Source organism: Erinaceus europaeus, chromosome 9 (assembly GCF_950295315.1).
Source record: "Erinaceus europaeus chromosome 9, mEriEur2.1, whole genome shotgun sequence".
Classification (NCBI taxonomy): Eukaryota; Metazoa; Chordata; class Mammalia; order Eulipotyphla; family Erinaceidae; genus Erinaceus; species Erinaceus europaeus.
Genome location: NC_080170.1, coordinates 89,155,833 through 89,171,044, shown reverse-complemented (window position 1 = coordinate 89,171,044; position 15,212 = coordinate 89,155,833). Strand labels below are relative to the sequence as shown.

Sequence of the window (15,212 nt, the reverse complement as noted above, 5' to 3'; positions counted from 1 at the left end):
ATGAAGTATCCCAGGATTGTATATGTAAATAAATTCTATTTGTTTGTTTTTATCAGAGCACTGCTCAGCTCTGGCTTCTGGTGTTGTGGGAGATTGAACCTGGAACCTGAGAACCTCAAGCATGAGAATCTGTTTGCATAGTGACTATGCTATCTTCCATACTCGAAATAAATGTTTTGGACCCTTAATATTTAGCCTTTATATGACATCTCACTCATACCCCCCAGCAGCTATATCACTGTAAACTGTAGTGAAAAGTATTATTTCTGGAACAGTGAAATTAGCATTAAGCAGTAGCAGTTTAGAAATGGACTATGTAAGATGAGGGGGGAAATGGGCCTCTGGCATTGTGGTTTATCACTGCAGTGTTCTGCAGTATGTGGAGGGAGATTGATGACTCACTAGATCAGATGGTTGCTTGTGCCAACATTCTGGATATTTCCTCTTCTGCAGCAGGATTCTTTTCTCTTCTTAATTTTTCACATATAAAAGGGCCCACAGTTGCTAACTATAGGAATCTTGGTCATAAAGGAGTCAGATGGCCAAATTTGTAAATACTGAGTTGATTTCTCTATGAAGTCAGCTGTGTATACCATATTGTCCATATGAAAGCAGCTTTTTTTTTTTTTTTTTAATTTTTTATTTAAGAAAGGATTAGTGAACAAAGGCATAAGGTAGGAGGGGTACAACTCCACACAATTCCCACCACCCAATCCCCATAACCCACCCTCTCCCATGATAGCCTTCCCATTCTCTAGCCCTCTGGGAGCATGGACCCAGGGTCGTTGAGGGTTGCAGAAGGTAGAGGGTCTGGCTTCTGTAATTGCTTCCCCGCTGAACATGGGCGTTGACTGGTCGGTCCATACTCCCAGTCTGCCTCTCTCTTTCCCTAGTAAGGTGTGTCTCTGGGGAATCTGAGCTCCAGGACATATTGGTGGGGTCTTCAATCCAGGGAAGCCTAGTCAGCATCCTGGTGGCATCTGGAACCTGGTGATTGAAAAGAGAGTTAACATACAAAGCCAAACAATTTGTTGAGCAATCATGGATCCCAAGTTTGGAATAGTGGAGAGGAAGTGTTAGGGAGGTACTCACTGCAAACTCTAGTGTAATCCTGCTTTCAGGTATATATTTTGCAGTAGTTTATGGATACGTGTGAACATAAGCTCTCTCTCACAGAAACTGGTGTATGTCTAGGTTATGGGACTTTGTTAGAAAGTGAACTACCTGAGATGAAATTAGAGTGTACTATTAAAGGAAAGGTCTCACCCGAGTAATGAAGCTGAAGGGTTGTCATTCCACACGTGAAGTCTCTGGATACAGTCTGAGGTGAAGCATGTTGAGATGGCAATCGTTGGAAAGCAGCTTTTTTAAAAAAAATTTGTTCCCTCTGTTTTTTAAAAAAAATTTGTTCCCTCTATTTCATTCAGTATAATCACCTACCCATCGACTTTGTCCCAAAGGACAAATACCACCATTTTTTTTCCTGTTTTTTTATTTTATTAGTGACTTGATAGTGATTTACATAATTTTTTATTTCTTTATTGGGGAATTAATGTTTTACATTCAACAGTAAATACAATAGTTTGTAGATGCATAACATTCCCCAGTTTCCCATATAACAATACAACCCCCACTAGGTCCTCTGTCATCCTTCTTGAACCTGTATTCTCCCCACCCACCCATCCCCACCCCAGGGTCTTTTACTTTGGTGCAATACGCCAATTCCATTTCAGGTTCTACTTGTGTTGTTTTTTTTTTCCTTCTGATCTTCTTCTTCAACTTCTGCCTGAGAGTGTGTTGGGTTCCTTAGGATATATCCCCAGGAGAGGAATTGCAGGATCATAGGGTAGGTCCATTTCTAGCCTTCTGAGAGTTCTCCAGACTGTTCTCCACAGAGGTTGGACCAGTTGACATTCCCACCAGCAGTGTAGGAGGGTTCCTTTGACCCCACACCCTCTCCAGCATTTGCTGCTGTTACCTTTTCTAATGTATGGCATTCTCACAGGAGTGAAGTGGTATCTCATTGTTGTCTTTATTTGCATTTCTCTGACAATCAGAGACTTGGAGCATTTTTTCATGTGTTTCTCGGCCTTTTGGATCTCTTCTGTGGTGAATATTCTGTCCAAGACCTCCCCCCATTTTTGGATGGGGTTATTTGTTGTCTTGTTGTTGAGTCTGGCAAGCTCTTTATATATGTTGCTTATTAAACTCTTGTCTGATGTATGGCATGTAAAGATCTTCTCCCATTCTGTGAGGGGTCTCTTGGTTTGGGTAGTGGTTTCTTTTGCTGTGCAGAAGCTTTTTAACTTGATGTAGTCCCATGGGTTTATACTTGCCTTAGTCTTCTTTGTAATTGGATTCGTTTCATTGAAGATGTCTTTAAAATGTATGCGGAAAAGAGTTCTGCCAATATTTTCCTCTAAATATCTGATAGTTTGTGGTCTAACATCCAAGTCTTTGATCCACTTGGAATTTACTTTTGTATTTGGTGAAATACAGAGGTTCCGTTTCATTCTTCTGCATGTTTCAACCCATTGTTTCCAACACCATTTGTTGAAGAGACTCTGCTTTCCCCATTTAATAGTCTGGGCCCCTTTGTCAAAGATTAGATGTCCATAGGTGTGGGGGTTCACACCTTTTTTTTTTTTAACCATAGAGTATATATTTTATAAATTCTTTAACCAGACATCTGTTGATGAACACTTAGGCTGGAAAGCAACTATAAATTATGTATAATATTTTCATTATTTAAATGGTTGAGAAGAAACAAAACTACCTGTATATTATATGAGGAGTATATTGTTGAATGTTAAAATGTTTTGGGAGGCTCTTAATATATTTAAAAACCTGTACTTTTTAAAAATCTTTTTTATTTTTGTTTATTTTATTTTATTATTTTTTATTATTTCATTTTATTTATTTTTATTTTATTTATTTTTGCCTCCAGGGTTATCACTGGGGCTCAGTGCCCGTACTACGAATCCACTGCTCCTGGAGGGTATTTTTCCCATTTTGTTGCTCATCGTTATTATTATTGTTGTCATAGTTCTTGGATAGGACAGAGAGAAATCTAGAGAGGAGGGAAGACAGAGAGGGGAGATAGATACCTACAGACCTGCTTCACCGCTTGTGAAGCGACCACCCTGCAGGTGGGGAGCCGGGAGCTTGAACCAGGATCCTTAACATCGGTCCTTGTATTTTGCTTTATGTGCACTTAACCCGCTGCACCACCGCTGGGCTCCTAAGCATGTACTTTTTTTTTTTTTCCTCCAGGGTTATTGCCGGGCTTGGTGCCTGCACCATGAATCCACAGCTCCTGGAGGCCATTTTTTCCCCCTTTTGTTGCCCTTGTTGTTGTAGCCTCATTGTGGTCATTATTGCCATTGTTGATGTTGTTCGTTGTTGGATAGGACAGAGAGAAATGGAGAGAAGAGGGGAAGACAGAGAGGGAGAGAAAGATAGACACCTGCAGACCTGCTTCACCGCTTGTGAAGCAACTCCCCGCAGGTGGGGAGTTTGAACTGGGCCCCTTAAGTGGGTCCCTGCGCTTTGCACCACATGCGCATAACCCACTGCGCCACCGCCCGACCCCCAAGCCTGTACTTTTTTACATTAAATAATGTGCATTTGATACTAAAGCAGGGAATTTTAGAGTGTTAATATTTTTATTCTTTTCATATATAACTGAAGGATTGTTAATACAATGAGGTACAAATAAGTATGTTGTATGACCATATATATCAAACTCTTATTATTTCCAGCTCAAAGAGTAAGTCAGTATAATACGTCTACCTAATAAATAAATTGTACAGTATTTTTTTTCTTTTTTATATTTATTTATTTATTCCCTTTTGTTGCCCTTGTTGTTTTATTGTTGTAGTTCTATTGTTGTTGTCGTTGTTGGATAGGACAGAGAGAAATGGAGAGAGGGAGGGGAAGACAGAAAGGAGGAGAGAAAGATAGACACCTGCAGACCTGCTTCACCGCCTGTGAAGCGACTCCCCTGCAGGTGGGGAGCCGGGGTTCGAACCGGGATCCTTATGTCGGTCCTTGTGCTTTGCGCCACCTGCGCTTAGCCCGCTGCACTACAGCCCAACTCCCTGTACTGTATTTTTAAGCTGAAAGCTTTATGTGTACATAAACAAACATAAAATGTTGTATGATTAAGGAGAGAATAAAACTAATCTATATTTTGTGGGATAGGAGATAGTTCATCAGGTGGAACCTGCATCTTGCCATGTGCCAGACCCCAGGTTCAAGGCCTTGCACCAGGAGAAGTATCACAGACAGTGGAACAGAGCTGTGTTGTCTCTTCCCCTTTCTGTCTTTTTCTGTAACTCTATCTGCAGTAAAACAAATGAAAAAGTTGGCCTAGAAGCAGTGGAATTGCATATGCACTTGGCCCTAGTGCTAAGAACAAAGCAAAGCCAAAAACAATTTGCTTGGGCTTCAGATAGGGAGAATACAAGGCAATTTCTCTACTTATAATAGATCGCTTTAATAGTCTCTGTAAAGACTGGGGGAAGGGTGACGGTAGCGCACCAGATTAAATGCACATGGTTTAAGGCGCCCAAGGATCTGCACAAATATCCCCGGTGGAGCCCCTGGCTCCCCACCTGCAGGAGGGCTGCCTCACAATTCTCTCTATCTTACCCAACTACAACAGCAGCAGCAACAACAATAATGACAGCAACAATGGGGAAAAAAATGGCTGCCAGGAGCAGTGGATTCACCGAGCCCCAGCAATAACCCTGGCGGCAAAAAAAAAAAAAAAAAAAAAAGTCTGGTGGGGAAAGGAAGTGTTTACTTATTTTTCTGTAATCAGGATGCTTTGGTGAGACATGTTGAATATAATAGAAACCTTTTATCAGTGCTGTGAAAATTAAAAAAAAAAATGTTTTTGCCTCCAGGGTTATTGGGGCTTTCAGTGCCTGCACTGTGAATCCACTGCTCCTGAAGGCCATTTTTTTTCCTTTTTTTTTTTTTTTATTGGCTAGCACAGAAATAGAGAGAAGAGGGAAAGATAGAGAGGGAGAAGGACACCTACAGACCTGTTTCACTGCTTGTGAAGCAAACCCCCTGCACCTGCAGGTGGAGAGCCAGGGACTCGATCCAGGATCCTTGCTCTTGGCGCCATGTGTGCTTAATCTGGTTGCACTACCGCCACCCCCTCAATTCCTTTTTATTTTATTATTATTTTTTTCCCCCTTAATTCCTAATAGGGAGCTTGTTACCTTGGAAGTTTCTCAAAGTGCTTAACTGTTAGAGCTTGAAACTCCTGACTTGAGAACAATCCATTTTCTGGCTCTAATTAAAAAAATACTGCTTTATAGTAGGCTAGGCAGTGGTGCACCAGGTTAAGAGCACATAGTACTAAAGGCAAGGACCCGTGCAAGGATCCCAGTTTGAGCCTCCGGTTCCCCAGCTGCAAGGGAGTCGCTTCACTAGCGGTGAAGCAGGTCTGCAGGTGTCTATCTTTCTCTCTCCTTCTCTATCACCCCTCCCCTCTCAATTTCTGTTGTCTTATCCAATAAAAAAAAAAAAAAAAATGGCCGCCAGGAGAAGTGGGTTTGTAGTGCAGGCACGGAGTCCCAGCAATAACCCTGGAGGCAAGAAAAAAAAAATGATGCTTTACAAATTAAATGAGTGCACACATAACCAGCAAGTGGCACAGTGGATAGAAACTGTTGGACTGTGAAGCATGAGGTTCTGAGTTCAATCACTGGCATCCTGTGTGCCAGAGTGATGCTTGGATTCTCTCCTCCCCATTAATAAATTAATATTTATTTCTAAAAGTTTATTGAATGCTTATGAGCTTAGACCTCTATAAATGCTATTGATGAGCTCTCTCTAAAGTTTATGTCAAAGGACAAGACAAGTTCCTTCAGAAGCTAGGACTTTGGGGCTGGCAAAACAGCTCATGTGGATAGTACACCTGCTTTTCCATGCACAGAGGAAATTTCAATGCCAGGGTGCCTTTCTGTTGTTCTCTCTGTTTCTCTTTCTCTGAAAATGTCAGCCTAGAAAGGTAAAGCCTTGGCAGCAACCAAGTCATTTGACATAACTTGAACAGTGCTATAAAAGTCCTACTTTCTAAATCTACATTTGTTTTCCTTTCATTTCACGAAGTAACTAATTACTAAATGATTAAGATAAACACTCCTCACGTTGTAGTGGTTCAGTGTCTGAAGTTTCAAGAGTTCCAGTTATCCAAGTATTTAATTATTCACTTTGTTAATTATTTGAGTATCTGGGTTCTCTCAAAGCAGATGCTCCGAAAATCTGTTGTATAGGGTATTTGTTAGGGATGAACACTTGTGAAAAGAAGTGCGGAGAAGCGATGTTGAACAAGTCTAAATGTGAGCTTCTGCCCACCTAGTATCTGTTCAATGACTTTGATAAACCTTTATATCTATCTCCATGCAGATGGTTACCAGGGTAGAATGGCCTTTGGTGGGTCTGATTCTGAACAAGATGCAGGTGGGCTGAAAGTGTTGTCTAGGAAGATGGTGTCAGAGTTGGGAATAGGACCCAAAAACTGGATCAGGGAAGAGAGTAGCTCCCAAATATGGGAAAAGTATATAAACATTCTTAACTATAAACCCCATCCATCTTACCCAGGGCCCATGTCTATTCATATTTAGCACAGGAGCCTGTGTAACCTCTGCATCCTTGTTGGTCTGAGCTCACATTCCATGGTCATAAGGAATCCCAGGATTCTCTGACTAGTGCCCCATGATGGGTTGGCCTGGTAGTGACCAAAAGGCTCCAAAGTCCCAGGTTCAGTCTCCCACACCACCATATGCCAGAGTTGAGCAGTAAAAAATTTTAAAAATAAATAAATACATAAAAAGAATTACCACTTAGACCCTTGATTCTCCTGTTAGATTTATATCACTAGTGTCTAAAGCTTGCTCTCTCTCTTATAAATTAATAAATGTACCTAAAAAATATACAGGGGGACGGGTGGTAGAGCTCCAGGTTTAGCGTTCATAGTACAAAGCTCAAGGACCGGAGCAAGGATCCTGGTTCAAGCCCCCTGGCTCTCCATCTGCAGGGGGGTCGATTCGCAAGCGGTGAAGCAGGTCTGCAGGTGTCTTTCTCTCACCCTATCTTCCCCTCCACTCTCAATTTCTCTCTGTTCAACCCACCACCAACAACAACAAAAATGGAAAAAGATGGCCACCAGGAGCAGTGGATTCATGGTGCAGGCAGGCACCCAGCCCCAGAAATAATCCAAAAAAATAGTCACTAGTTCCATAGTGGTTAGGATTAGTTAGCTAAGTGATAAGCCCATAAGACAACTGAATCACTAGCAAATCCATTTGATTTCCACTAGTCATTTGTTGCTCATATGTTTGAAGGCCTTTACTGGTGTTTTAAAATTAAAGTGTATATTTATTTTAAAAAATCAAGGGCTGGGGAGACAGCATAATGGTTATACAAAAGCCTTTCAAGCCTGAGGCTCTGAGATCCCAGGTTTAATCCCCAGCCCCACCATAAGCCAGAATGGAGCAGTGTTCTGGTGTAAAATAAAATAAATAAAAAGTTAAAAGACCAAAATAGACATCATTCTCTCTGAACTCTCTAGAACACATTTGTGAAACCTCAGAGATTTATGCTATCTCTAAAGAAACTCCTTTGTACACTCTTAATATTTCTGTGCTTATAGTTCATCCCAGCTTAGTTTCCTCTAAGTCAAATCTGCCCTACCCAAGCTTAGGCTAGATTCCTCTGCTTTATATTCTGCTAGATCATTTTTACAAGTAATAAAATAGCACTTTTCAACTCCTATACAATATCTAAAATACCATTTAAAATCGCTGTATTAAAAAAAACATTTTCATCATGAAATACATACAAAAAAGAGTATCTTTGCAAACAAGGGATCTGAAAAAGATTATCCTTTGAAGGGCAGTTGAGCACATTAAAAAAGAATTTGCTTGGGGGTGGGTGATGGTGCACCTGGTTGAGTACACATGTTACAAACTGCAAGGACCCAGGTTTGAGCCCCCCCCCCCCCCCCCGTTTCCATCTGCAAGGGAGAAGCTTTGAGTGATGAAGCAGGGCTACAGGTATCTCTGTCTCTCTCCCTCTCTTATCACCCCCTTCCCTCTCAATTTCTGGCTGTCACTGTCCATAAAGATTAAAAACAATTATAAAAAGAATTTGCTCATGGCTATAGTAAGCTGGAAGAAACAGGACCAGAGGGTGAAAGTTGTAAGGAAGTAGATTTAGGAAGGATACACGGTAACTCTTAAAAAGGAGATTAAAAAAAAAAAATTTAACAATAGCAGTTTTATTTAAATAGTTTTGCTGATGAAACTTATGTATATATACTGTAGGAGGAACATTTAAACAATTTTGTAACTTAATCACAATTCTGAGTTAGGTGGTAGCATTATTCCACAAGTAAAATTAAGAAATTTTAATTTGCTCAGAATCTCATGCTACATGTCACTGATAGAGCCAACATACACATCCTAAGTCTGCTGACTCAAGTTCTCATGCTGTTTCCACTTTAGAAGGCAGATGACCATGTGTCATGAAGACTGGAAGAAACATTTCATTTGAGGAAGAAGTTGGACTGTGGAATTATCAAGTTTTCTTTTCCCTTTGAAAGTCTTTAAATATTCTGAAGAATGAATTTTTATCTCATTGGTTTGCATTTCATTTAAGAATTTGCTCAAATAAATGTTTGACTTTAAACTTCATTCATTCCCTGGAATAGGGAGTTCCGGTGGTGGGAATTGTGTGGAATTGTACCCCTCTTATCCTATGGTCTTGTCAATGTTTCCATTTTATAAATAAAAAAAAACTTAAAAAAAATACAAACAGGAAAAGAACAAATAAAACTTCATAAATGGAAAAAAAAAAAAAAGCTTCATTCCTCTTCCCCATTATAAGTATTTTCTATAAAAAAAAAAAATCTTGTTTAATTTCTCTCTTTAATTTTTTTCCCTGTCCTGATTGGTATATTCTCTCTCATACATATTTCATGATGTACTACATTTTTAAAATTGTAAATGAAACTGAATGGGTTCATGGTATTATAGCTGTGGGCTACATTTATTTATTTTTTTTTTAATTTAGGGTCTGAGGTTGTATTCACCAGATAGAGTGCATGTCTTAGCATAATACAGGTTAGTGGCACAGCATCACATGGAAGGTAGCAACGCACTAGTTTAGAGTTGTGGTATCTCTCCCTCTCTGTTTCTTTTTTTTTCCTCTCTGACAAACTACCAAACAGACAGGACAGTGAAATTACATGTGGGACTCCCAGCTCCACAAAATAATGAACATTAAAAAAAAAATTATTATCTTTACTTATTTATTGGCTAGAGACAGCCAGAAATTGAGAGGAAGGAGGAGGTAGAGAGGGAGATAAACAGAGACACCTGCAGCACTGTTTTACCACTCATGAAGCTTTCCCCTTGCAGGTGGGAGACCTGGGACTTGAACCCCAGTCCTTGCACATTATAACTTGTGCCCTCAAACAAATATGCTACCACCCGGTCCCTGAACATTTTTTTGTTTCCCTTTTGTTGCCCTTGTTGTTTTATTGTTGTAGTTATTATTATTGTTGTTGTTGTTGTTGGATAGGACAGAGAGAAATGGAGAGAGGAGGGGAAGACAGAGAGGAGGAGAGAAAGACAGACACCTGCAGACCTGCTTCACCGCCTGTGAAGCGACTCCCCTGCAGGTGGGGAGCCGGGTTCGAACCGGGATCCTTATGCCGGTCTTTGTGCTTTGCGCCACCTGCGCTTAGCCCGCTGCGCTACAGCCCGACTCCCCCTGAACATTTTTTTAATTAATAGTTTTGGAGACAGAAAGAAATCCCAGTCATTCCAATGTTTCATCTGTTTTTTGTCTTTCTTGTTTTTATACAGTGCTGGTTCTCAAAACCTATCTCTGAATCTCCCCACCCCTACCCCTAATCTTTGTTTATACATTCACCTTTTTTTTTTTCTCCATCTCTTTTTTTTTCTTTCTGTTGTCATTGAAGCCTCACCACTTTTTGCCAACTTTTTCAGATGGGGAGCGACAAAAAAAGAGAAGGAAAGAAACCATACTACTGAAGCTTCCCCCAGTGCAGTGGTGGCCAGGCCCAGGTTTTTATCATGTGTAGCAAAGCAGACAGCACTCTGCCAGTTCAAACCTGTTTGAACTCAGTTCTCAGTTCAAACCTGTTTCTTTAATCATTCGATTCTTCCTGTTTGCCCTGTCTGCCATAACTTTTATGATAGCACTTATGTTCCGTGCAGTATTGTGACTTAGAAGAAAACATATTTATTTGGTCATTCAGATAACCTAAAATATATTCCTTAGTATTTATTTAGCCAAGATGCCTGACTCACAGGTTCCACAACCCCTGGAATTTCCTGTTATGAATAATAAAGATGCTTCTTATTATGTGAGTTTTAGAAGTACTTAGGGATGGGGACTATTGCCAAGAGAACCAACCTCTTGATTCAATCTCTTTTCATTTGACCTTCACTGAGAGGTGAGGGACTGCAGTTTGAACCAGTCACCTAAGGTCAATTGCTTAATCAATCATGTTTTAGTAATGTCACCTCCTGAAAAGTTAGATGGACAGGATTCTAAGAGCCTCTGGGTGATGAACACTGGACATATGAGAAAGTGAATCCCTAAGAAAGGATATGGAAGTTCAGTGCCCTTTTCCTTGGCCTTGCCCAATATACTTCTCCAGTCTGACTATTCCTGAGTTAGGAAGTTGTATAGTAAGATGTTAATAAAGTAGGTAAAATGTTTCTTCACATGCTGTAAGCCATTCTAGCAAATTAATAAACCTAAGAAAGGGGTTATGGTAAATCCCAATTTACACCCAGTTTGAAGCACAAGCAAACAGCCTTGCTTTTAGTTTCTAAGATGAGGGTAGTCTTGGAAGAATGTTGCTGTGGAATCTGAAACTATCTCCAGATAGACACTGCACAATTTTATTGGTATGGGAACACCTTTATACATAATCACACTGGAATTAGATCAGGAAATTCATTCAATGGATCAATCAAACCAGAACTCCACTATTAATAATTTTTTCTTTCCCTCCAGGGTTATTGCTGGGGCTGGGTGCCTGCACTATGAATCCACTGCTCCTGGAAGCTGGTTTTTTTTTTTTTTTTTTTTTCACTTTTGTTGCCCTTGTTTATCATTGTTGTTTGATAGGACAGAGAGAAATTGAGAGAGGAGGGAAAGACAGAGAGGGGAGAGAAAGATAGACACCTGCAGACCTGCTACACCGCTTGTGAAGTGACCCCCCTGCAAGTGGGGAGCCAGGGCTCGAACCAGAATCCTTACGCCGGTCCTTGTGCTTGGCGCCACGTGCGCTTAACCCACTGCACTACCGCCCGACCCCCTATTAATACTTTTGTTGTAACACAGACACACACACACCCCTTGACATTTTAGTTAATGGACTAGTAATTAGGTTACTTGAAGTATGTGGTTTTTTTTTAAAAAAAAAATTTCTTTATTGAGGAATTAGTGGTTTACATTTGACAGTAAATACAATTTACATTTGTACATGCATACCATTTCTCAGTTTTCCACGTAACAGTACAACCCCCAAAGTATGTGGCTCTTTAATGACCCTTCAGTGCCTCCAGAAAGACTGAAAAACATTCCTCATACTTGCCTAAATTAGTCCCCTAGGGCCTTGATTGTCTCCTTTCTCTATTCCTGTTTTGTTTTGTGTAAGTTGAGCCTGTTACAAACATGATTCCTTTGCTCCGGGGCACTTACCCACCACCACCACCCTCACCCCCCAACCCCCACACACACCTTCAGATGAAGAGAAAGGAAAGGCATCACCACTCTGGAGCTTCTTTTGGTTCCATAGCACCTCCCGCATAGTGCCAGGTCTCAAACCTGAGCCACACACAAGGCAAGACACCTGTCCTACCCTATGAGCTATTTTTCTGTACCCTGTTTTTGTGCTATTTTTTATCTGGATTCAACTATACTCCAGTCAACCAGCCTCAAAACTTAACTTTTTTTTTTTTTTTTTTACTTCCCTCAAGACAGTTCATCCAAGTTGGTTAACACTCCTTATATCCAAATCAGTTTCTTTTCTGCTCTCAGTGGGTTATAATTTTGCTTCCTGGTATAATTGCTTAAAGTCAGTGAAAGCTTTTATTCACTATCTTTATTCCCTAAGTTTCGCAGTGTCTTTTCCTTGATAGTAGCTCAGTGATCATTTAATTAACTCAAATCCATTGACATTAACTGATATTTCCAGAGCTTTTTAATTTTTTTTTAGCTTTTCAGTTTTTTCTCATGCCTGCATTCTTTGTTCTCCTTGAATTTATTAGATAATTAAACATCATCCAACTTATAACAGTTCTCCTATTGCTCATTTGGCATTTATTTGAAGACCCACAAATCAATCCTTAATTCTCCCTGTTGCCCTAAAAGAAACTTTTTATTTCAGTCAAACTGGTCTATAAACTGTTCCTGAAAATTTTATCTCCATTCCTTTGTTCTTGGTATTTTCATACCTGGAATGCCTTCTTTTTATTGGTTTATGCAGATTCTACCACACCTTCAAAATGCCTAGACTGAACAGCCAACATCTTTGATCTTTGAATAAAGAAGTCTGTATTATTTGACAATTTATTGCTTACTAACCTGTGACCCTTTATGCTCATTTTGCTACATCAGCCAAACATCTTACAGAAGTTGAGTTTTTAATTGAAGACCTAGAGGAAGGGTACTCCAGACATGGAGAATAGCAGGTGCAAAGAGCCTCAGTCAAATGTACATGTTTTTTATTTTTTATTTACTTATTTAGAAAAGGCAAAGAGTTCATTTTCTTTTTCTTTTTAAAAAAAATTTATTATCTTTATTTATTGGATAGAGACAATCGGAAATCGAGAGGGAAGGGGGAGAGAGAGAGAGAGATACCTGCAGCCCTGCTTCACCACTTGCAAAGCTTTCCCCCTGCAGATGGGGTTCGGGGGATCGAACTGGGGTCCTTGAGCACTGTAACATGCACTCAACCAGGTACGCCACCATCCGGTCCCAAGGGTTCATTTTCTGTGTGCAGAATTATAAAGGGGAAGGGTGTATGGAGAGGTGATCAGAGATAATGAGGTGGGAAAAAGATTTTGTGAGGCTAGATAAGTCATTGTAATGACTTATCATTGTGGGGGCAGGTAGTGGTACACCTGATTAAATACGTTACCAAGCACAAGGGCCTGGATTCAAGCCCCCATTTTCCACCTACTGGGGAGAAAGCCTTACAAGTGGTGAAGCAGGTCTGAAGATGCTTTTCTCTCTTGCTCTCTCTTTCTTCCTCCCCTAATTTCTGTTTCCTGAAAAAAGGGGGGGGATGGCCACTGAGAGCAGTGGACTTATGGTCCAGTGATAACTCTGGTGGCAATAAAAAAATAAAGACTTCTCATTGTTAACATTCATCGGTGTTTTCTAGTTGGAACTTTGTCCAGAGATATATAATGGAGTAGATATTCAGGGATGTGCCATCAGCAGGATTGAGAAGATGCCACAAATAAGAGTTAACTGCCTATATTGGTTCCTTTTCCTTAGGGTATGCAATTATAAAAGTTTTTGGTCCTCCTTGGGACTTCACCATGATGATTGGGGGGGGTGGCAGGGGGGGGAGCCTATAGCAATGGAGCAACCACCGGTGCTATAGTATTCCTGTGTGGTATACCAGGTCATCTAACCTAGGTCACACGTGACAAAGCAGGCACTTTCCCAGGTGAGCTGTCTTACTGTTTCCCTAACTTTTCTTTTTTTAAACTATAGGCCAGTTGGCATGATGGATTTTTCCAAGCTACCCAAAGTGGCTGATGAAGATAAAGAAAGCACTTTTGGCTTTGTGCATGGAGTCTCAGGACCTGGTAAGTAATGTGTAATACTCTCAATAGTAAAGTAATATCTTTTCAAGGTAGCAACATAAAGTTGATAAACCTTCCTTACAAATTTTCATAACTAAGGGGCCAGGCAGTGACACACCTGGTTGAGCAAACATGTTACAATGCATAAGGAGCCAGGTTCATGCCCCCATCCCTACCTGCAGGGGGAAAGCTTCATGAACAGTGAATCAGTGCTGCAAGTATCTCTTATGCCTCTTTCTCTCTCTCTCCCCCTCTCTGTCCCTCCTTCCCTCCTTCTTTCCTCTTGATTTCTCTCTGTCTCTGACCAATAAATAACTCAGGACTGGATGGTAGCTTACACAGTAGAATGTACAGGCTACCATGTGCAAGGACTAGAGTTCAAGCTCCTAACCCCTACCTGTAGCAGAGAAATTTCACAAGTGTTGATGCAGTGCTACTGGTATTTCTCTCTTTTCTTTCTTCCTCTCTCTCTTTCTTTTTGTCTCTGTCAGCCATAAACAGTGGCATCATTGGCATCAGTGACACCAACTCCAGCAATAACCTTGGTGGGGAAAAAAAATTATTGCAGCTGTAGACCTAAGAAAATATCTCATCCTAAGAGCTCACCTAGCATTTAGAATCTAAATTTGCTCACTATTGAGGTTATTAATTTAAACATAAAGACTCTTAATCATACCCCTATCCAGTGGTGAGGAATGATTATAAATATTCTTATGAATTAGGAAAAACAATTTTGATGCAAAGATGATTGATTGATTTTGATTAGTGTTTACCAGAGCGTTGATCAGCTCTGGCTTATGGTAGTGCAGGGGACTGTACTTGGGATTTAAGAACCTCAAGCATGAGAGTCTTTTTGCATAATCATTATGCTATCTACCCCTGCCCTATATGTGACCCCCCCAGGTAGAATGAACTTTAATTTATCAAAAGGGCCCATGCACAGGAGAGTTTCAGTGCTATAAATGGATAATCTTTACCCTAAAAAGATGAATTTAAGTTTTAATATATTAACCTGTAATTATTCACAGAATCAAAATCTTCAAAACTTGTTCTTTTTAGTGGTTACAGCCTGTGACATGGCAGGTGCAGCCATGTATGAACTGGTGAGAGTGGGCCACAGTGAGTTGGTCGGAGAGATTATCCGCTTGGAGGGTGACATGGCTACTATCCAGGTGTATGAAGAAACTTGTATCCTTTGTTTGTTTGCTTTTTGTTTCAATTTCTTGCCTCTTCCTACAAGTTGAAATTAAGAATTTTGGGTAGAAACAGCAACAGCTAGTGCTTTAGTTTCAGTCTCAAGCATGACAAAGCTGCCACTGTTGTGTGAATAGG

General features: G+C 40.4%; 1 protein-coding gene across 1 annotated transcript in view; it reads left to right on the top strand.

The window, feature by feature from the left end:
* The window catches only part of ATP6V1A (ATPase H+ transporting V1 subunit A), a 69,644-nt gene that overhangs the window by 20,590 nt on the left and 33,842 nt on the right, over window positions 1-15,212 (top strand). Inside the window, exons 2-3 of the mRNA XM_007516320.3 lie at window positions 13,789-13,883; window positions 14,940-15,068. Of these exons, the coding sequence (XP_007516382.1) occupies window positions 13,799-13,883; window positions 14,940-15,068 (214 nt within the window). The 5' untranslated portion in view covers window positions 13,789-13,798. The remainder of the gene's footprint in view (window positions 1-13,788; window positions 13,884-14,939; window positions 15,069-15,212) is intronic.